Source organism: Strix aluco, chromosome 5 (assembly GCF_031877795.1).
Source record: "Strix aluco isolate bStrAlu1 chromosome 5, bStrAlu1.hap1, whole genome shotgun sequence".
NCBI lineage: Eukaryota > Metazoa > Chordata > Aves > Strigiformes > Strigidae > Strix > Strix aluco.
Genome location: NC_133935.1, coordinates 18,415,307 through 18,439,845, shown reverse-complemented (window position 1 = coordinate 18,439,845; position 24,539 = coordinate 18,415,307). Strand labels below are relative to the sequence as shown.

Below are 24,539 nucleotides of genomic sequence, written 5' to 3'. Positions count from 1 at the left end.
ACAAAGTGTCTGCCAAACTTTTTCCAGTTATTGAAGAACAAAATGGGTACTAAGAAGGTTACAAAGGAATAACAGCAACTTACAGAAACCTCAACAGGCATGTCTTCATATTCTTTAGCAATAGCATTTCTGAATGTTTCATTCCTCTGCTGAAAAGCTTCTATAGTATTCTGAAGCGCCTAAGGAAACAATGGATAAATTCCTCAAAAATACTACATTTAAAACAGACTCTCTGCATTCTGACCTGTTACTAATTAGCAGAGGGAAACTACAGCCAGAAAATATGAGTATCACTTTTTTGATTGCTTCAGTGAAAAAGTGTTTAGAAAATAAAGAATGTAGATGAATTTACCTTTATCCATTCTTCCTTATCTTGCTCAGAACTAAAAGAAATATTTGACACATTAGTCCAAAACTAGTTCAGGAAACATTATCTCACTATCAACAACTTATTGCAAAAGCCAAGCTTTTGAAGTAATTCTCAAGAATTTAAACATACTAATTGTTAACTGTGCAGCTTAAAAAAACCAAACACACAAAACAAAACAGAAAACAAAAAGTAGAGTTCAGGCTTCACAACTCTGCAACCACTAAACAGTGAATTCAAGTTGAAAGATAAATTGAAATGCATTTAAAAGTAATAATACTATTTGCATTATTAGCCTTTTTTTCCCTTTTTTTTTTTTTTTTTTTTGAGAACAGGATAGAGAGGAAAAGAGGGCAGTGCAAAGTTTAGGTGTAGATGATTTTGTCTTCTCTCATTTCATGCACTACTAAGTTCACATACACACGTCTCCTGTGTATCTCTTAAATCTTCCTCCCTCCCCAACAAAAGTCATTTCCTTAATGCTTTTTTGTTGTGGCTGTTGTTTAAACTTGTCTACAGTGGCAAGAAGAGGAAAAATGCGTTTTAATACCAAACAGCAGAAATTTCCCTCTTATGCATTAGAGCAGATACAGATGAATTAACAGTAAGTACAGATGAGATATACAGACAGGACAGATATGACAGAGGAAGCTTATTCAACTCTCATCTTCTACGACAGCTTTGTCTTTAATATATATTATCAGAATTTTGACATTTAAATCTTTGGAAAAGCATCTTATATCACAAGTAACAGTACTATTAGAAAGTACTGGCTAGTGTGAGCAGTGAAGACAGTTTCTCTGCAAACTTAAGTCAGAAAGGTAAGAACTGAAAGTGGCCCTCTCTCTTTGGATAATGATGGGGGGGCGGGGGGCAGGGGGGGGACACGACACCAAACTCCTGTAGCTGTGCAGTATCGGCCATGCAGAATTTTATTTTTCTATGGATTGTTACAAAGGATGTGAAAGAGAACTTACAATATCTCAATAAAAACAGCTCCTCACATGTTGTTTTGCAGTATTAGTACAACTTTTAAGCGAGTCCTAAACAAGTGTTCCTCATCCCACCTACCATCTGCATATGAGGCAGAAGAAACATGTCTAAACAGTCAAAATAATTCTCCCTACCTGCTTACATTAAAAAACAAAAGATGGGCTATGAAATGTCATACCATATCAGCAACCTCTCAAAGAAATAATCTACCAGCTGTTTAAAACCAGTGATTGAAAATGTACTCAAACAGTATTCTGAAAAATAAACAGAAGCCTACTTGTAAAGAAAACCCCAAGGGTAAACTAAACATTACAACACTTAATACAAGCTCATGATTTCAGGACATTAGGGTATAGGGTACATACAATACTCATACAATAATCAAGATTATTCTAATATAATTGAATAAGATCTTGTTTGGTGTTTATTCTTTCACAATTTTGTACAGACTTAGAGCGTTCTAAAAATGTTCATAAAACAAAAACATGAAAACATGTTCTTCTCACACCCAAAATAAACTAATGCAATAAACTTCTAATTACTGGTAATTCAGTAAAGTTGACAAAATAAACTTACTTTGTTGCAGCATTTTTCTTCCAATTAAAAAGTACTTCACAAACAGTACAGCAAGATGCCATCTTTCACCATTGAAATTAACGTATGGTGTAACAACTTGCCAAATACTTAGAAAGCTATCATAGAGCAATTTATAACAGATGCGATTGATAGCCAAAAACATGCTCCAAAAGTCTTGCAGAGATTAGTGGAAAGCTTTTTGCTGTCATTTTTCAAAGTATATATTTAATTTCAAATTCAGTGATACTGTAATAAATTTCTACATACTCTTGTATTTCTGTATTCACCGCTGTTACTCATTAAATATTACAAATTTTTTCCCATAAAGGAAAGTAGCTTGCAAGGTCATTTGCTAGCAAGCTATGATTTGTCCCCAAATAACATGGTGTCAACACAGAACTGTATCCACCATGGACATCCTCCTGCTTATTTAATCCTTGCCTCTCTGCAATGAAATCCTGAGTGCTAAGAATAGGATCTTTAAGCAGGTCCAAAAGGAGAGGTAGCACACCCTACTTCATTTGAAGTGGGACAGTCTAGACAGGGAAGATTTAGTCTAGGCAATGCAAAAAGCAGCAATGGGAAGGTAACCCATCAAGAGGAGAATACAAGGACTAATAAGGAAAGCAGACAAGTGCCAGTTAGAAGACTGCAACTGGAGGAAAAGGACCAAAGAACTAAAAGGAAAACTTGCCTTTCAGGGTGTGGTTGATAATTGGGACCAGAGAAAACATATAGACTGGAAACAGGCCTGAGAAATGGAGGAAAGCAGGTGCCCATCTACCACTGTAGAAAACTATGTTCTGTGGACATAAACCCATCAGAGTGGAGAGTTCTGTTGGATGGACATGCCCTGAGGTGAACAGACTCATTCGTACCAAGGTGGCTCAGGTACCCGAGGCAGCAGCACTGCCCAGAGATTAACAAACTCAGTGTCTCAAAATGCTTAAGATGGACAGATTGCCTTTGCACCAGTTAGGTATGCTGCTTTCAATTTTCCATCCAGCCCATTCATAGCTATTTTAGGTATTTCTGCAAAGTAAGGCAATGCATTATACACTCTAGATGCATTTTCTACTCCAAGAGACAATTTTTGACATCCTAGACTATTTTCAAAACACTGATACTAAGACGAAGTCCACTGCATCTTTCTCCAAATCTATTAGTCCACTCCTGTGTGTAAATGTTTAATCCTCCAAAAACTAGATAAAAAGATTGCTTACCTGGCCTGCAACTCCAGTGTTCTCTCTTTTCCAGACACTTGAAAAGTGTGTGGATATTCTTCATTATGAGTTTCTATAATCTTCATACCATCTATGCCAACTCTGGTTCGAACTGAGAACTTTGATCCTACCAGGCTGAATTTGGGGACGCAGTAGAGCAACATATTGTTAAACTGGAGAAAAAAAAAATAAACACACAGCTTTGCATTAACAAAAACACAGATACAGCCACAGTTTCTACTGAAAGCTGGACAATATCGCAAAGCTAGACCTGGTGGGTGAGAAAGCAGGTTCTTTACTGCTTGGTTGATATACGAGAAGACCAAAGCTGTAATGCCAGACAAATTCTTTTTCTTATTTGTTTAGAAGTAAGATTAAAGAACAGATTCAGTGGCTAGAATAGTAATTGCTCTGTAAATGCAGCAGTCTTCATGACATTGATTATCAACTATACTCAGACTGTGTATTTTATACCACCGTAAAGTTTTTGTTAGAAAAACCCATTCTTATGCCCCAATTCTGAAAAACCTACTCTAAACTGCAGAACTCTTTTCTTCAGTGTATACATTTACATTTACCCTATACCAAAACCATTTGGCTTTGTAGAAGTTGTAACTAATATTATTTGAGGATATTATTTGTCTTTTCTCCAAAACAGAAGAACATTTCTTAAAGAGTTTTTATTCTCTGAAACCCTTAATATCACAGGAAAATTATAATAAACGAGACAAAGATATATTCCTTTATTAAAGATTAGAACTTTAAATAATGTTTAAATGTCTAAAGCCACAGCCTAGAAGCACAGTTATTAAATCAGATCTTTAGTGTTTAATTTTCTCACATTTTTCTCAAAATTAATTATTAAGAAGAGAAACTCACTTCAGTTAAGTCCTTTTTCATAGAAATGTTGTCTAGCCTATTGCCTAGTCTCTATCACAGATACAGCACATTTGAACTTGTCACTTCTCATATGAAGTGCACATCATTTTAATCAGCTGTCTAGTCTCATCTGAGGTCTTGCTATTCAGTGATTTCTCCTTGTGTGAAGCACAGATAAGCAGGAGTTGTGCCTCAACAACCTGTTACTACTCTTTATTGACCAGAAGACATGCAATGCCAGAGGCCCATAAGCAAAAATGTATTAGCAATTTTTAATGCATGGGAAGCAATGAAGTACATCAAACCTTTTCCAAGGGAGTTGTAAGGGAGCATGGCTGTAGTTTGTAAGTTCCAAGACAGGACACAGGCACGTGATGAGAGGATGACCTGCCACCATAACAAGCTCCCACAAGACCGTAAGACTTACTGGAATCTCAATACACAATCTATCAGCACTAAAATCCTAAGCTTTTACATTTCAGTTTCATGAGAATATCAAAGTTCTCATGCTCTAGGACGTAATCAGGAGCCACTTATTTAAAAGAGAGTTTGCGGGCACTGGTTCCATTTATTTAAAACCATGTATTCCATTCTAAATGGTGATTTCAGGCTTTTCTGTAAGCAGTATAGGGTTTACTCACGCTCTAATATCATCAGGGGAAAAGCACTGACATCAACTAGAAGAGGATTTCCCTCTCTGGTAATGCAAGACTAGAAAGGTATACAGCCGCTCCCGCAAACACAGGCCACCGTACTTACTAGGAAAAGATACCGTTCTTGAGCAGATGTATTGCGAGCAGCGAGTTTAAGGATCTGTCCTTCCTTTATCAGTTCATTTGAAGGGTTCACAATGTCTTCCTCTTCTCCCAGCATCTCATATATTTCTAACAATTTCTTTAGATTTTCCTTTGCAGTGAAAATACAGTTACAAAACTTATTTAATTAAAAGCACAGATCTTTAAGCATGTTTAAATGAAGTTATGGGAGCTTTCATTAAATCCAGAGAATGTTCACTTTGAAAAAACATATATACCTGGTATATATGGTCAGCCATGCAGACTGATTAACTTAGTTGATACGGTAACAAGTACTTTTAGAAATGTTGTCTCCTTGGTAATTTTAAACATGCAGTTATACATACAGCCTGCGTTATTTCTTTTCCAAGATATCTCACATACTTAATGAAATACCTATTATGTCAGTCCAATATGGTAGAGAAATAGTAACTACTCTTTACAAACATTATCCTTCCACTGACAGAAACAAGGTTGAATATCCAGTGTAGTATCAGCTATTTGAGCCAGGAGAGGAACCCAGTCTGCCCCATTTTCCGATTTGAGAGAATTAGGTGCAATGATAGATTTTGTCTATCATTCCCAGAAGCTGTATAAATACATTAAGTAGGAGCAATCACTTGGACCCAGGAAACCCATTTTTGCCATGTTAGGGAAGATTTTCAATTCACACTCCTAGCTTCACCAAATACTCAAATATAGTATATTAAAAAGCGAACTGGAAAACAAGGATAATTTACCATTTTTCTTATTGCACTATTCGAGTGACTTGCTGCAGTGGATATAATTTCCAAGGATTCTAAACAGAAGAAAAAGAGAAGTAAAACCAAAAAGCTGCATCTTTACATATTTATATGTTACATAGGAGAAAAAAAATGGACCATTCTATAAAATTGTTTGTAATTTTTCTGTAAATTACACACTATAATAAATTTCTTAAATTATAAATAAAAAGTAACCAAGGTAAAGTAGAAAGCATAAGAAAGTCAGCTACCAAATAGAAATTATAATCTGGGAAGACCAAAAGATAATTATTGCAGATTCCTTTAGAGCTTCAGCACTTATAACCACATTTTTTGTGGACAGTCATGGCTCTCTCCCCTCTTTTCTCAGAGTAGTCCAGAATGTCAATCTACATTTTTAATTGAAAGAGCTCATATTACAAATATTTGCAGTAATGGTACTAACAATTAAATATTTTTTAAAAGTTATTTGGCAAGTAATTTTGAACAATCCTTGGGAATATCTTGAACTGTTCTTGTGCAAATACAGAGAGGAATAAGTTTTAAAATGGGCTGTTCTTTTTCCCTACAGGAGCTTAAAAATACAATGATGAGTCTAATGCCACTTTTTTACAAATAAAAGACATACATTCCAAATGCGCATAAAGCAAACCAAAATGCCAACAAAAACAAACAAAAAAAACACAAAGAGAAAACGACCACAACTCCTGATCATCTGCAAAGCAAATAAATAAAAACCTGTGTGTTATTCCAAAACCAAAGCAAAACTTATGTGCTCCAGGAGAATACTAAAGGCTTTACAGTTTTTATATTAACTTCATCCACTATTCAAACAGATTTTTTTCAAAGAATCCTACATATCCACTGAAGAAATTCTACATTTCTTCTCAGAGGGACTTTGCTTCTTCATTTTATTTTTCTGGAAAAGATCTTTAATTTACAGTATCCTCTTACTAGTATCTTAATACAGCTCTTTTAATGGCTAGAAGATATTTACTTTCAGCATCTTTCCAGTCTAGAGAATCCTGAGGCAATTTCCTTAGGTAGTCCTTTAGAAGCATCTCGTAGCGTGGAATGCGTTGTACTGGTTCTAGCATGTGATGTTGCAATGTCAAATTTCCACACACTTTTTCCTTCTAAAAAATTGCAAACATATTTCAATGTAGTAGGCAAAAATGTTATTGAGATGTAGTAAAATAAAAGTTAGGACTGATAAAACATAAATGTATTTTGAAACATGCATGACAGACCTTTTGAAAGAAAACAGAAATACTTTACCAAACCAAATAATTAGAAATTCTTTCGTGAAGATAATTGTAAAAAGTTTTCTAAGTAGCCAGTAGAATTCACAAATAAAAGTGCTACCAAAAACCCCTGCCAAACTCCAGTGTATTTTAACTTAGTTTTGTAATAACTCAAAGGAATTACAACTGAATAAGAACAGTTCGTGGCTGTGTATTAGAAAACAATTCTTAAAATATAGCTTTATAGCCCATTTATCTGAGACGGGAATGCTTTCTTTGAGTTTCATTCATAACGTAACCCCCCTCAGAAGTGTTTTAAGATGAATATTCATTTCCATAATCTTAGATACGATTAAAAGATTACATTAAAATACACATAGTTGTCTTCCCTGGCTTAGAATCACAAGACCCTATAGAGTAGTAAAATTTAAGCAGAAATACCTGATCCTGTTTCTAGCTGCTCAGTCTGCAGTAGGAAGACACATACCTGACAATTCACAGAAAAGTCTACAGGGAGCACTAGAGGGTATAAAACACACCTTTGACAAGAATGCTGCATTGCTTCACTGCTAAGCTTTACTTACCTTTTATGGCTCAGCATTTAGGATTATATACTTACTTCCAAATCTCTGCATAACAGCACTGGTGTGAGCCAACACAGTACTTATGGATCCAGTGCAGGGATCTAGAGTTGCACTGATATGTCACTTTATCCTAAAACAGTATTTACTTTCGGTATCTATGAGAAACTGTAGTATTCTTTTAGTCTTCTCATGTTTCAGCCTTTCTACTTTGGTCCCCTGTGTTGCACTGGTGCAGTGGCTTGACCTTGGCTAAATGCCAGGTACCCACCAAGTCGCTCTATCACTTCCCCCCCTTCCCCCTTTTTTTCTCAACAGGGCAAAAAGGGGGAAAGAAAATAAGACAGGGAAAAACCCCAACCCTTGTGGGTAAAACAACAGCAGTTTTAATATAAGCAAAGCGAAGCAAAGGCCCGCATGCGGAAGCAAAAACAAAACAGATTTATTCTCTACTTCCCATTAAGAGGCGATGTCAGGCCTTCTCAGGAAGCAGGGCTCCAATACGTGTAGTGGTTGCCTCGGAGGACCAAGGGTGACACCCCCCCCCACCCCCCCCGCTCATTTTTCCCAGCTTTATACTCGAGCAGGCGTCATATGGTCTGGAATATCCCTTTGGTCAGTTCGGGTCAGCTGTCCTGGTTGTGTCCCCTCCCAAGATCTTGCCCACCCCGTCCCACTGGGGGGAAATGTCAGAAAGAGCCTTGGTGCTGTGTAAGCACTACTCAGCAGTAGCCACAACACCAGTGTGCTATCAGCACCCTGCCAGCTCCCGACATAAAACACAGCACCATGAGGGCTGCTACAGGGGAAAACCAATTCCAGCTCACCAGACCCCGTGCAACTGGAAAGGATGGATTTGTGGGGGTATATGTACACACGTGAAGGGAGAAGGAGAAGAAACAGAATGAGGTGTGAAGTGGACAAAAACAACAACCCTTAATTCTAAGGGATTTGGTATTTAATTTTCTCTTTAATCCTTTTTCACCCACAAACCTATATGTTTTTATACACACTTGTATTACTTGGAGATCTACATTATTCTCCCCATTACCTGAATGTCTTGAATAATGAATTTGAATTGAGGTGACCGTTCAGTCCATGTTTTCACCAATTCCATTGCATTATCAAAATTCTTGACATACTCTCCATACATCTTGAGGAAAGGAGCTAACTTTTGCAGAATATCTCCAATTCTGGGGGTGGTAGTCCTGCAAAGTAAGAGGGTGGAATCTCAGAACAAACAGGAAAGAAAAAAAGTCACACTAGGTTACAAAATGGTTTCATGTGTTTAACAGAGATTCCTTCTGTTTGGGATTGTCTCTTCCAACATAACCATTTAAACTGACCAGCATTAACATAGAAAGAGTGTTTGTATCCTCTTTGATGATGTGTAAGCATTGTAGGTCATGTAGAGCACTAAAAGAAAAGCTATCTATAATGAAAAACTTGAAAGATTTTGTTTGCAAAACATGGTCTAACTTATTTTATTTGCAGTTCCTTAAAACTACATTATCTACTTTTGACCATACTTTACCCTCTAAATATCTAACCTGTGGTTTTGAGGACTAAATCCATACTGTACCACTTCCCTTCTGTGCCTTATATAAATATGTGTATTTACAACTTTTAAAATTCATTATTTATCTAAGAAAACCTATGAAGTACAGAGAATCCTTTGGATTCCAGTCTTTTGTGAGAACTTTCTCACATCTTCCCTGAATACTGATAGCATCTTCAAATAAAACAGAATAGTAGAGAAACTGATGGAGAGGCAGAGAGAAGCTGCATTCTCAATGCACGCAAAGAAAGTGGAACAGCACACATGCATCTCTGAGAACTACAATAGGAAACACGTTTCACATTTCATTCTCAAGGACAGACTCAGAAACTTGGTATCTCTGGATTTCTGAAAGTGTGAAATCAATGTTGTGGTAGTGGTCTAAAGCAAAGCAATCTACTGCAACTACTTCAGCGGTCTACTCCAGCACACCACTTCTTCAAGAGAAAAGCTGTGCAAAAGGGAAAAGTTATCTGAATAGTGAATGTTGCCAGGACTGGCAAAGGCTGGTCCAGCTCCAGCTGCCTCCAGAGGGGCAGAAGGTACCTGTGTAAGACCTGGCAGAGGTCTGAGCTACTGCTGGATCTGGCAACTAGAGAAGGGGACAAGATAGGGTGGGAAGTTGGTCTCTGAAATCACCAAGGCTCTCCACCCTTAATTAGCTCCACGTATTTGTTCAATCACTCTACATACAAGCAGACACATACACTTTCAAAGGCAAGCTAGCAATTTAAAACAAGAACCCTCTCCTTTGATTCACTGAATGTTATTTTCCATGGATTGTCATTTTATTGCAGTGCAGCATAGTTTTTAACTGAAAATAAAATACAAATCATGCTGATTCCAACAGAACCAAAGAAAATGTCAATAAATTTCCAGAGGTCTCCAGAAAAACAAAACCACAGGCATTAAAGTTTTCTGATAAATTTAACAGATAAGTAATCATAAAATTTTGCAATTAAAAAAACCTTAAAGCAGAAAAGACTGTAGCAATCCTTTGTTTCTAAAGAAACTGGCACAAAAAAGAATACTTCTACTTAGCTGTTTTACAACTACTACTAGAGAGACATTCGAAGAAAATGTTAAAACTTTTATAAACCAAGAAGTAGGAACAGTTTGCTATGCCTGCTCTTTGGATACCTATGACAGCTCATTTACCCAGAGTTCTGCAATTTCACTGTCTCTGAAGAGTAAAAAAATTTCACAACTACTTTTCATGCAAGGCCCTTATATGTCCAAAGACTGAGGCTGTAAAAACACAAATTCATCATCATTTCAGGTAAGAAAAACAAGGTCAACATCACACAAAGAGGTCTGAAAGAATAGCAAGGATGAGGGAAGTTGCAGAAAACAGAACCTTCTGAGAGCAGCATCCTTCCTTGACGGACATACAAAGTATAGGTAACTAATTCATCTCATATTCAAACACTATGCACCATGAGTCAAAATATGAAGTTCTACTAAATGCCATCAGGTCCAGGGCAGTTACTGTTCTCTTGGATAGAGATCTCTCAGAAAGAGAAATGCTGTGGACCCAAATCAGCACTGAGCTACTGCCAGACAACGAAGACAGCAACATTGTATGGGTCAAGAAATAGGACCTTATGCTGTAACACAGGTAAAGAAACACTTTGTATTTCTGTTATCAGACCACAACAGTATTCACATTTGTATTCTAAAAACTCAAACATGAAATAGCTGGCCTACTAATCAGGATTTGTAGCATCTCATCTAAAACAGTCATGGCTGCAAGAAAACTAAGCAAGGGTCTCTAAAATCACAGCACAGCAAAGGCGGCTACAGAAAGACTGCTTTCTCTTCCAATACACAAGCTAACAGGTCATCCTCAGGTACAAAAGGGAGATCGGCATTTTGTTTGATGTGGGATCACTGTTATGCTCTATCATGCTCTCTTCATTGGAAATATATTGCAACAAGGCTGTTTCCAGTATTTTCAAGCCATATGTTGTAAAAGAGATATTCAGCTCCAGCTGTTGTTCAACTCATTCAAAATGCAACTACCAGACAATTTCATTTCCACTCAATAAGCTTAGATTCACACTGCCTTTTCTTCTAAGAAAGAAGAATCTGTTGCTGATCTGCATTCTCTGTTGCAACACTATATATTTTTACCTGTTTTTTCAAAACAAACCACAACTCGGGGAAGGTGTCAGAAATTTTTATCCAGCTATTTTTATTGGAAGCTCAAGAATAACGGAAGTGGTGCACAAGTATATTCTATTGGTAGGTTTAAGTATTTTCTATGTCTAATTTGGGGAACTACTGAGGAAAGTGAACTCTGTATCTGGCAGAAGCTGTTGTGCCAGACAATTTCAGAGACTGGTAGTGGGAAGAGAAAGTTATCTCAGATTTTTCTTTCAGCAATGATCAGAAATAGTTTTCTTCAACTGCATCTTTTCTTCTAACTCCTCCCAAAAGCATAACGTTTTAAGAACATTTAAACTGGCTGTCTCAGTTACAGCACAGAGGTTGTTTCCAAGCAGTGTGGAAGAGATAATATCCTTAGGATGCAATTTATTAGTTTTGCACCAATAGTCAAAGCTCATCTGCAAAACCACTTTTTGACCTTCAAAGCTATATAATTATACACACAATATTAGTGAGCTATCTAGCATTTTGCAAATAAGGTAGTGCAACCCATCTTCTGTGCTCTATGAAGTGCCTAGAGCAAAATTTTAAGAGTACATCATGAAATCACTGACATAATGTAGTGTAATCTGTTTTTTAATCAATACAGTAAGTTAAACTCCACTTCTCATGAATATACACTCTATTTTAATCCAGGCATTTGTTTCCCTATCAGATTTTTTCAACTATTCTATTTCAAAGAATCATCACTTTAAAAGGGAATCATCTTACAGAGTCCAGAGACATATAGCTGTTGTCTAAAGCACCACTGTGTGGTCTGAGATTTTCATATATGTCACAAAAATACATTATTTCTCAGTTTTTAGTGTGATTTTTGACAATTAAGAACTTATATGAAAGTGTAACTGGAAATGATATACAGAAAAACACTTGAATTCCTCATAAGAAACCCTAGATAACATGGAATACAGAAGTCAAACAGATGCTGAGCTGAAACAACTGGACGAAACAATATTTGTAATTTTTTTTTTTTTTTTTAAATGAGGTGATCCCTTTTCCCACATAAGGTAGGGAAGCAGCAATGCTTTGGTACTTTTAAGAGACAGAAAATACATGGTTATATTTTAATATCTCCAGGATTGCATACACCAAGGCAGGATAAAAATATTACAATATCTTTACATGATAGTTACAGAGTATGATCAGAGCACGCCTCACCTATCCTTGCTTGCACCAAGTAGAGGTCAAGAAAAGCTGGGTGAAAAATGGCCCCAAAATATACCTGAAATGGATTTTAATTTCAAACAGAAAACCAAAACACAGAAAACCAAGAATGTATCCCACCTTATTACAGAAAACAAGAATGACAAAGGTTACTGTGCTACAAGGGTAGCACAAAACACATACATATTATTTATCTCAATTTTGTATTCTGTGCAATGAATTCATCAGGTAGCACATAACTTCAGTCTGAACCCCTAATTTAGCAAGGCATTTAATCATGAGTAATCTCACTAGCTTCAGCGAGATACATGTCCTTTATTTTGAGCAAATTATGCAAGTCCTTTACTGAGTCAGAACCCGATGAAGAGTGGAAGAGCAGATGTTCTCCTACCCACGGTACTTCCTGGGCCTGGAGCACTTAATTATGAAGGTACCTTCCCTACCTCAACCCTGTGACAGAGTTTCTACAGACACAGTTTTAGTAGTGTATTAACCAGTGAATTGCCTCTTACCATTCTTGCATTCTTTTCTCAAGTTCTGGAAGTAAGAATTTACTGTGGAAGGCATTTATTGATGAAATGTTAGAAAAGATTTTGTTAATCACTTCAGCTGGAAATGAACCTCTGTTTGCTTCCTCAAGGAGTCTGGAATAGAATACCTGCAATACAGAAAAAGAGCCCCAAACCTATCAGCCTGTTATCTTTAATCAATGGAAAGCCACCTATCCATCCCTCCTATTCCAACCGAGGCAAGATTAATATTTTAATAAGATAGACAGGTAATGACAAACTCATTGTCTTTCCCTCACCAGAAATCAAAGCCAGGAAAGCACTGCAGGCAGAGCAGACATAAGGAACGCCAAACTGAAGTAGTGCCATTTTGGATCTACTCCAGCCATCCTGTCTGTTTTAACAGCTAGATCATCTCAGCTTTCCCAGTCTTCCAGTCATATTTTCCACTCTTGCTTTCTTTTCAATTAGCATGATGTCTGATCACTGTTAGCCCAACCACTTTCCTTGTATGCTGCATCCCCTTACCCTTTCGAAATCAAAGTAGCTGGCAGACTATAAGCAGTCCCCACATACATTTAAAGAACAAAACAGGCCCAGTTCTGATTGGGCTCTACTATAGTCTCTTTTAAAAATACATTCTTTTCCCATCAGTGAGCTCTACCTGACTAGATGCAGCTACAAAATGGCTAGAGGCATATGCAGCTGTTAATGTGCACATCACATAAAACAGTGTTTATGGTCCCTCTATCTCCCTCTCCCATGCTTTAATGGTCTGTATCTCCTCAGAGAGGGCTTCAGAAGTTTGGGTAAGGGCTCGGGAAAGAAGAAAAGAGTCTGAAGACAGGAACTTTGATAATCCCAACTGAGACAGCAAAAGTGTCTGGAAAGGAAAAGCCATACGCTTTCACATATACTTTAAAACATGCTCACTTTGCTGCGCTTCCAAGAGAACAGTTAGTTGATTTTGACAAGTTACTTTGAAGACTATAAAGGTTACATAACTTTTTAACCAAGTTTAGAAACATAACGGTCCCTTCCCAGTCTTCTGCTTTCCTCTCATTAGCAGCACTTGAGCAGCTGTGCTTGAAACTGATTTTTTAGAACTCCGTCCAGTTAATATTTGGAAAACAGGCATTGGAGTAATGAACTTATGATTGCAGCGAGGAAAATAATTGTACATTACCCATCAGAAAAACCTATGAATGATGTAAACATTTTCCTTCTTTATTTTTAAACTTCTCCAAATCAAAGCTCTTTTTCCTGCAATACTCTGTCTTTTAAAAACATACCATGTATCGATTCCAATGTGGGTCTACTACGTAGATCCACTTTCATGAGGACAATTACTTAGATCCCCAAGCAGCCTGAACAATTATCATATCAGTTGAGGCTTTTTACTTTTCATCTTTATAAGACTTATGCATTAGGCCTGAGAAATTTAAACAGCTATGTCTGAGAAAAATACCATGGAGTAAGGCAATGCAAAGCTATGGGTATCCAGGTAAAATAGATGTTTTACATGAGAAAGTAAACAAGACTTTTAAAGAAAAATACTCAAGAACTACAGACTTTCACATTTCAGAAATAACAGTTTGATTCTACAGAGCACAAGAATTCAACCTTTTCATTGCAGGAAGAGTAATTTCTGTTCACTTCAATAATATTTAGTCTAAACATATAGTGGGAAAATAGGGGATATACAGTTTAGAATGAGCATCTTCCTAGGTTCTTTGGCACTGAAGAAAAATCCTGATCAAGTGGCTCAAATGTGAAAGATTTTGTAATTTTCTAGTGGGTGGGTGATTTCAGTATTATAAAATGATACCCTTCTCTGTTTCACCAGAAGCCAAGAAATTGTTATCCATCCTCTTTGTTGGAGGGGCTACCAGTATGAACTACTATTGCTTATGGTGACAGCTACACACAGAGAACATATTGCATTAAGATCCATAAAATTCTAATACTTTTAAAATTGTAATATTCTTAAAATAGAAACACAGGCAAAGTTACGTGGCAAGAGCAAATGATTGACTGGAAAAGTCCGCAAAATGTGAAAAACATACCACCTCTTATGTAATTTATATATACACTTATGCATAGACATTCAAGTGAATTCAAAGCAAAACAATAAAAACAAATTCAAGAAAAATGTACCCCATCTAGGAGGTCAAGTCGGCTAACATAGGCTTTTTCCGTTTGCAGAAGTTCACTGGCAATTTTGTGACGTTTCTGTTCATCTGTCTCCTGCAGAAAAATAAGAAGAGCTCTTAGGATACAGAAGAAAATGTAATTTAATACTAAAAAAAAAAGTTGAAAAGACATGTGATTACCTTACAGTCCAAAAAAGCAACTGAAATCCGAGTTTCACATTTAGTAATAGACACCCCGTTTTGAAAAATACAAACTTTCTAGCAGTTTAATCAAGATACAAAGTCAAAGGAGGATAGAAATCAAACTGCAGAACAAAACTGAAAGCCAAAAACATTTAATATTTCCCAGTTTGTACAGGGATCTTTGCCAGAGCACCAACTCCCTACTTAACAGATCAGCTCACATCCTGGTAATCGAGTACCACCGACCTTTCAGAGCTGGAAGAACTGATTTGCAGAGTAAGAGGGAACAGATGGGATTAGTTGGTGTTCGCCCCCACCCCCATTTGGAAGGTTATTTGAACTGCATGTTCTTTGCACAACAGAATTATTGAAAAATACTGTACAAAATGTTTTATGTTCATCAATACACTCATTGCTGATTAATTGTTGACTGCAATTAGACGGCTCCTTTGCTAAATCTTTATGGACGTCACTTCTGCATCTTAAGAGAAGTTTTCACTTTAGTCTTTCATTCCACAAAACGTATTTTTGATTCTTCTGTGGAACAGAAACATAAAACGTTTGTTCAAGTTTCAATATTAAACTAAATATGTTAGAATATAAAATTATGAGTTGCTATGAGAAGTTACTTCAAAACAAGCAATGAAAGCACAGCCTTCTACAATACTAAAACACTAGGGAAATGCCTCAGGCTCACAAGTGTCAGATCCAACAAAAATTACACTTCCATTACAAGATTTTTCTTCCAGATCTAGTGCTAGCACTGAAAAATGTTCAGACCTAACGACATCCAAGTCTTTAAGTAAATGGCAGTTTTATCATGGTGCTTATGGGAAAGTGGTAATTTTCTAGACAAACTGTAGAAAGTCTTCATAAAGAAATAAAGAGGAGAGCTTGAAAGAGTTATTTCTGATTTCAGACTGCACACTGCTTTCCACAAGAGTACGATAAACATTTGCAAGAACATTTATAAAGATGGTTTGCAGAATACTGAATATTAAGTACAGTCTTTTCATTTAAAGCACTTCAGTGGCTTTTTTCCCCTTTTCAGTATTCAATAAGTATTTCAAATTTGAACACATTTCAATTCTAATGTGCAGTGTTAACAGCCACACTGCTACATGGCAAGCCTCCTCCCTAAATACAGGCTTTCATAGTCACTTCAAAGCTGTTCATTAAGTCTGTTTAAATCATTATAGCAACCACGGTAACCTACAGAACAGCATTTTAAGTGCTGTCAAGAGACACCACAGGGAGCTAGAGGATTAGTTATTACAGCTACAGCATGCCGTTTAGTGCAGCCATTTACAAGGGATCTCACATGTGGACTTGAGGCACAAAACCACGGAGGCTACTGGTTCCGTAGCAATTCTATTTTTTTTCTCTCTCCAAAACCCCACCTTCTCCCTGAAGCACTGCTACAGAACCAGTCCACAGTTTTCAGATTACTTGAACTAATTAAGAGAGTGTAAATCACGCACAGCAGACTCAAAAATATCACACGAAATGAGCAATTCAGAAAAAACATTTAATCCTCACTCCTAAATAAGGGCAAATCCCTCTTACTCTCCCACTATGCTCTGACTCCAGCTTTCCCATCCTCTTGCTATCAACCTTGCACATCTTCCTAATTCTTGAACCTCAGTCTCCTTTCTACATCAATCGCAGTACCCAACACAGGAATCTTCCATGTAGGAAAAAATACACACCATGGATCTTTCAATCACAATGGCATGTTCTTATTCTGGCATAAGAACACCCACCTACAGGGTTAGATCAGTGCAAAAACAACATAAAACTGTATTGCTACTTTTAAGGAAGTCCCCAATTTCCCACCTTACCCTCTCAGTATTTGCCCACATGTTACATGAACTCCCAGCTGTGTTTTCTACTATTAGCTCCATCCTCCTCCCTATTCATTCACCCACTTCAGTGTCTTATCCTGTCTAAAGAAAAGCACCTGGTTTCCACAACGTTGCCCCAGCTTCCTTCCTGTTGGAAACAACAGGTCACAGGCTGTTTTGCTAGTAGTGGCATCCATCTCCTGTGGAGTGGCATCCATCTTCCTTGATGGAAGTGTCAGCCACTTGTCATGAGCACATGGGGTGAACTGGGACCAGACGCATGGGTGGACACATGGGTCCTGGCACACCATGCTACACAGCAAGGCACATTTGGTGGAAAGACACCATTGCGCAAAGCCAGTGCTGCAGCTGGCATGCATGTTTGTGTGTGTATATCTATGTATACACACACCTGCACACACACACACACACACACACCCCTATATTTTTTTATTTTCTGCTTTCAGGGAATTCATTCACAGCCATCACAGCTCTGCTGTGGCACACACAATGCTGCACTGCACCTCTACCCCTAGCTGCCCACCCACCCCTCCTTGAAGCAGGCACGCAGGGAGCAGCCAAGCTATGGGCTCAGGGCAGGCAGACCGCAAGAAGGGGCTCAACTTCTGCAGACCCAAATTTGGCTATTCCAAGTAGCAGAAGGCAACTTTTATGAAATATTATGAAAGTATTTGGAAATAAATCCTGAATGCTGTTTGTGACAGTGAGAATGACACGGAGCCATTCGTTACTGGAGCTGTTCAACAATACAGCCTTGAAAAATCTTGTAGAGATAATTGAGGAAAATTCTTAAAGGAAAAAACTTTAAAAACCATGGAAAACATGAAGTTAGTATTCAACTTCTCAGAACTTCAATGCTTCCCTAAAGAACTACCATATCAAATCTGTAAAGGACAATGGTATCAAATCTAGTCATTAACCATAAAAGGGAATTTTAATTATCTTAAGTTATAAGTTAAGCTTTATTTTCATGGGATATAACCATAAATGCACACATCTCTTCACAAGGAGGATAATAAGATAATAGAAATGAAAGATATGGACACATTTTTTGCCAGAAAATTTTTATATTTCCCTCCTATGATTTCGTTATGCTTTTAGTACATCAGTATTTATATTGCATTCCTTGCAGTTAACAAAAAATACTGAGACAAGAAGTTACTACAAGGTATACCTGGACACATACTTTATCACTTCAAGCACAACTTCTCAATGATTTCAGGGAACATTTCAAACTTCTATGACAATCCGTAACACGTGGCAACTCAACGTATAAAACTGAACAGAAACAGTTAGGGTGCTATATATAAAATGTTCACGTTAGAGGAACACGATTTCAACTGCCAATCAAAATATCAGAAGTGTGAGATAGCAGTAGGTCCATGAGGCAGGACTTCAAACTTGTATCTCTATATGGATGCTTACAGTAAGTATTTCACCTGGGCCTAGTTATATATTCTTTAGTACAAAGTTGTACATCTGTAGAATCATTATGTTACTATAGATGCTTAAGAAATCAAAACAAGTAATTTTTACCTAAATTGTTCTTGAACCCTGAAATTAAGAAGAAGTATGAAAAATGCTGCTGAGAGTATGAACTTTTTTCATCTGTGCTGAAATTTCCTAACATTGTTTTTCCATTGTCCTAAGCTTCCAAAAATTATGCGAATTTAAAGCAGCCTTTACATAAACCAAAATTCTATTATAGCCATAATTTATAATCCCAACCAAACAGGAAGCATCTCCTATCAAGAAAACTATACCTACCAACATGACAGAGATGCTGCATATGATTCACTCCTACTTAGGTGTAGCCCTTGCTCCATGGGCTTTGCAGTAATATATTAAGCAACACAGACAGGGTGAGAGATGTAGAATATGAACAAATATAATTCAATCTATGTTGTGCTTGTTTGTTTATAATGCTGAGTTTGGTCTAACATAAGAGAGTGGGGTTTTCTTTTCTAAACCCATTCATGTCATAGCTGCTTCATGATCTAAAGATTTCTTCCCTAAGTATTTGGAATATAAATGTAAATCTCCAGGAGAATTTAAGATTTCTTTTAATCTTGAGTCCTCAGTTTCTGAAATCAAGGAAAGCACTACATTTTGCAAGACTTGTGATGAAAATCCTGAATGCTACCATCACCTTCTGGCATATTAAGTCTATACAACAGTCCATTGCACAAATGATGGGCAAGTTTCTTGTACAAGCAACCAAGAAAAGCAGTAAAGATCTCTATATCCCTAATGAAGCAATTCTTCTGAAAAGGATTTACACATTTATATTGGGTGCTAAAGATATACAGCTTTGTTCATGATTTATTGCTGCTAAAGACCACCATAAAATTGTAGAACCAGGAAGAAGCTGATAGAACCTCTCAAGTGTCGCAACAGTAAAACATTTCTTGGCAAAGTTAACTTTGCAACAAAGTTTCACCCTATTTAAATCAAAACTTCACCTTAGATTTAGAAATACATGATTTCCACCAGGTTTTGCACCTGAAATACAAGAGCCCCCAACATTACCATTAAGAGTAGACATCAAGCATGGACTTTAATAAAGATGTGCAATGGATTCTTCTCCATCTGTGGCATACATGCAGTCTATATCCCTATTTTCTACCAGTCTCACAACAAATACTGAAGCATGTCATCTTGTCTTCAGTTAGCTCTAGCAGCAGATTTCTCACAAGATGTTATTCAGGGACTTAATTGATTGGTATGTTCTTGTACTATTCAGCCTCCGCGTTTTGGGCAAACCAAATTTTATGACAGAAGGTGCTTCTGCTGCAAAGGCAAGAAACTTCTAACTTTTAATTGTCTTTTTGCTTGTGATATTTGTGGTTTGTGACTTTCAAACTAATTAAGCAAATAAGAGAAATAAAGCATACTCTACTCTGGTCATTTGGGGAAAATGTTTCAGAACACTGTCAAATTTAGTATGTTTTGGCTCAACTTTTCCAGTACCTGTAATTATCTGACTTTAGTCAGATCTACAGTGATAAGTGGGAAAAAAAAAAAAATATTTGTAAGAGCAGCATTATTTCAAAATAAGCTTTTTTTTTCCAAGTCTAAAAAGTAATTCCTGCTCTGGTTTTGCACCATTCCCCAATTTAATTCACCCCTTCCAGCAGTGGACTTGATTTACTTCTGCTGTACATGTATGCATTTACAAAGAGATAGCACCACTTTTTTCTCTTCCCTGAATTAGCAGAAATGGCATGCAAGAGACAAAGAAGATACTTTGCATCAGTATCGAAATATATATATTGGATGAATAATTTAAAGTTTGTCTATGACTTGCATGCATCTGTTCCTATTGCTTTCAGTCAACAGTACCTACACTTGCTTAATTAAAAAGGGCATAAGAGCGCTGTTAATCTGTGCAGTCCAACTTCAGCTGGACTGCATCCCAGTTTTAAGATTCTTTACTAAGTGGGCGCTTAGCAAAATCACAGACTGTGTAAATGCTCTTTCTTCTTCCTAGTGCCTGCTTGGATTGCAGAAATAGCTTGAAGCTCTACCAGACCTCTCCTGTCTCTCATCACCCTCCCCCTGTTCCAGACAGCAAGGCAGCAGCTACTCAGACCTCCATAGGGCTGATTTCAATCTATAGGTTGCATTAATCCAAATTAGATCAGTGTTTGATTTTAGGAGGTGTGGTCCTTAGATCAGTCTGTGGTAGACTTGCTTCTTAATCTCACCACACTAAAGGGGATGTCCTTGTATCACAAGCAAGCTGGTATTCCAGGAAGTGCTGCTGTGACCCAGAGTTCCGTTTTACAGAATCAGTTCTCCACCGATGCTGACTTAAGAATCATCCTGAATGGGTCTGGTTTGTTTTTTTACCCTTCAAGCACCAGCAAACAATACATCTAGTAGCAGTCACATTGCACCTCACAATTTGACTCTTGGTCAATATAGGACAGATCACATGTGTTGGTCCCAGCAGCTCAAAGACAGATTTTGATAAGATTGCTGCCATTAGCATTTGCCCAGTTCCTTCCTGGACTTTACAACAGGACTGCCTCCCATTTCTGCCTTTTTTCTGAAAATGCTGCCAGCACCTTACTGTGCGACTTGTATTCAAGCTTAACAGCATTGCCCACAGAGCTCTTAGCGCTTTATTGGCACAAAGAGGGGAAACAGGCATTGCCTGACAGGAGATAGAAACATAATGGAGAGGTGTGGCACATTAAGGTGCCTTGGACTGTGAGCAGGCTTATGTTTAGATGAGAATCATAACATTCACGCATTACTAGCAAAAACAACCCATGAAACAAACAAGAAAAATCCATACAACCCATCGCTTTCTTAACATTACCTAGGATATTTTTTTCCCCATAATACATGAGAATTTCAGACTCACCTTTCCCACACGCAGAATTTACCCTCAAGCATGTATTTATGTGACCCCTACCAAACTCAAGGGCTGGGAGACATCTGTAGTTACTGATGCTGGTGTACTCCTGACAAGCAGTGACAAGCTTTATCAGTGCTCAGCTGTTTGGCTCTGCAGTGAAGAGGAAGGCCAGGAGGGTCCAGCCCAGCGCTCCCTGCCATGATTCACACATGGCATGGCTGGATCAGAACTGTTAATGATGTTCGCTGGCCACCAATGCTTCAGTATGAGAAGGCAAACTGCATAATCAAACTTTTAGAAGTAGAAACATGCGCAATTTTTCAGCAATTAATTTCCCAGGACAGATTTTCTTCCACCCACTTATTTCCCTTAATTATTTAAAACCTTCCTTATGAGAAAGCTCAAATTCACCATGATGCAACTTCGCCTTGCTAACAAGGCATGTATTTAGTATACTCTGAACCTTGCGTAGATCTATCTGATAGCTAGCAGACTGCCACTGCCTTTCCAGCTCTGACTTAACAACTACATCCAAGTTAAGGATTCACATGACAGTTCTGCCTGAAGCCTTGTCGCTGCAGTTTACTACACATGGAATTTTATTTTATATACACCACTGATATGTGTCCCCTGTAGTCTGGCACAGTGGAAGCATAGTGCTAAACATGTACACATATTTCAGTTTCAATATTTTTAAACCTCAGGAAAAAAGAAAGGGAGGGGGAGGAAAGGGGAGAGAAAAGAAAAAGGGGGGCAGGAGTGAAAGGGGGGGAAAGGCAAGCAAAACTTTTTTTCCCTGTCTTTTTTTCAGACAAAAAAATAATCAAAAGATTTTCAACTTCCTGACCTGCTCTTGCAAGTTTATTTTTGTAAAGAAAAGCCTAGAGAAAATACATAAAGTAGTATTATATCAAGAATGAAACAATTTATCTTTTTACCTTTGTTTCTACCGGTTGATCCTGCTTGCTGATTTCCTCAGTTGGTTCTTCCTTCACATTAGTATTAATTTCTAGAGTTTCATTTTCAGATGGGAGCAGAGTATCACTGCTTGGAGTCCTGTAGCAGCTGTTAAGCATCTGTCCTTCACAGGCAGTCATACTTTGCAATGACTCTCCAGAAATACTTTCTCTTTCCCCATTTATCAAGCTGCTGTTGATGGCATTATCCGGAACCAGGGTGGACATAGCAGAGCCACGATCTGATAATCTCCTGTCCTCATCTTCCGTCTGGTCTTGTGCTACTACTCCGTTGGCTGTGTGTAGCTGTGCAACCTGAGTTTTGTCGGTATTACTGTTTCCCTGTTTTTGTAGTGGGTGCTGGGAGGGGAGTTTTGGCTGAGGTGACGCTGTTGACCCATATCTTCCTTGAGATTTAGAAATGTGGAGAACAGAGGAATCTTTCTTCAAATCACTAGGATTTAACGGGCTACAAACACCAAACAAAGCATAGATGAAAGAAAAGTTAATCATGGTGTTATAGAAAATCCCTGATATGGGGAGTAGGAGAGTTGCACCACGCATTCCTCCCAAATCGTGTTTTCCTGTGTTAATATTGTTCCACTGAAACGCACACAAACATGCGGGTCTTACTGCAAACCCAGAGTGACATCCATATTGATTCATTACATCCTCATGTGTCTTGAATCTCATTTGTAAAATGGAAGGCAGTATGATCAGCTCATGTAACAGCCAAGGGAACTGAGGCACTGATACATGAAGCAACTTGCTCAAAGTGTCCCAGGAGATTATCGGTAGAAATGGAGAAAGACTCATGATCTCCCAAGTCCCAGTCCAATGCTTAAACTAACAAGCAGCCTGTTCCCTAATTGCCCTTTAATTATACAAAATTCATGAAAAGTGTCCAAGAACATTTAGCATTTCTTTCTTTAGTTCAGCATATTACAAGAGGAGCTTTAAATTCTTATTCCATTTCTTCCCCTATTTCCTTATTTAGCAGTGTCCTTTCATCGTACTGCATCTTTTTTGAAGGTTTTTTCCCCACCATATTTTATCTCTGCTTTAAAAACATGTTATCCCTTGTTCATACCTTTCACTATCTCTTTTTGTCCGAAGTACATTTAACAAGCCATATTCAACTTGCAAAAATATACCATGACTGTCCTCTAACATACTGTTCCTAGGACGGACCATAAATCTTCTGGAAAGATGAAGACTGCTTATAAACTGTATGTTTACTCCTTACTTATAGGACAGTTTACACAAATATTATGAGCATATTCTGCACTTTCATACACAGGGCTCAAAAAATATCTTACGCTAGCTTTGTCATCTTCCATCATATAAGAAAGAAATTTAAATCAGTTTTTCTTTAGTTCTGTAAAGATTATGCCTTTTTTAAAAAATAAACTTAACTCCAAGATAGAATTAATTTATATTTTTCTATTGCATGCACACAGCAAAGAGGTTTAATTAACTTTTTGCTATGCCTACATGTCTGTGGGCTCTACAGACTAATGAAAATAAGATACCATAATTGACAATCACAGTTTGCAGTTCATGAACGTGCTACCTAGTCACTGGAAGACCAATAATTACAAGTGAAGCTCACCTTCACGGAAGACACATTTTGTGAGCTGAGCTCATTTGAAAAACAGGAATTGCTTCAAAGGCCATAGCAGGATATTCCAGAACTTGGCATGCTAATTATGAAAGTTTCTCATAAGCAGGGATCATAGAGTTGAGGAGAATTTAACCATTGGAGAGATATTATTGGGTGTACTTAATGAATGATGTTGGGCGAAAAGCAACTCAGCTTCCTCTAGTCCCTCAAATAAAACATCCTTATTTTTAAAAGTCTACAAATAAGAAAGTTTTCCTTGCTTTCTTTAGAGCTTCCTTTAATTGCATAATATTGAAGAAGTTCCTGTACAATGCAGCAGGCATGTCTAGGACGAAGAAATGTAGGGCTCATTGGTGTAGGGCACAATGAACCTGAGGAGTTTCCTTTCAGAAACAATAAAATTGTTTTTCTAAGGATACTATCCTGTTAAAAAGACTTGGGTGATGCTTTGGAAGAAGACAGGGAAACAGTGATAACAGGACTAGAGACCTGTGCTGGAAGAATTCACAGGACCTCCAGTGCTGCAGTAATTTCTTTTTCTCATCTCTGAGCAGCTGTCATGACAGAGTGCAATTAAGTCTCTGCCTAATGA

The 24,539-nt window shown here is 37.6% G+C and overlaps 1 protein-coding gene across 2 annotated transcripts in view; it reads right to left on the bottom strand.

Moving 5' to 3' along the window:
* FGD4 (FYVE, RhoGEF and PH domain containing 4) overlaps positions 1-24,539 on the bottom strand; it is a 118,204-nt gene that overhangs the window by 12,294 nt on the left and 81,371 nt on the right. For both annotated transcript variants that reach the window (XM_074826252.1, XM_074826253.1), the window contains exons 4-13: positions 22,306-22,792; positions 14,958-15,047; positions 12,804-12,949; positions 8,452-8,608; positions 6,573-6,711; positions 5,573-5,631; positions 4,798-4,944; positions 3,160-3,332; positions 353-383; positions 84-179 (exon numbers count right to left, since the gene is read on the bottom strand). In XM_074826252.1, coding sequence (XP_074682353.1) covers positions 84-179; positions 353-383; positions 3,160-3,332; positions 4,798-4,944; positions 5,573-5,631; positions 6,573-6,711; positions 8,452-8,608; positions 12,804-12,949; positions 14,958-15,047; positions 22,306-22,792 — 1,525 coding nt within the window. The remainder of the gene's footprint in view (positions 1-83; positions 180-352; positions 384-3,159; positions 3,333-4,797; positions 4,945-5,572; positions 5,632-6,572; positions 6,712-8,451; positions 8,609-12,803; positions 12,950-14,957; positions 15,048-22,305; positions 22,793-24,539) is intronic.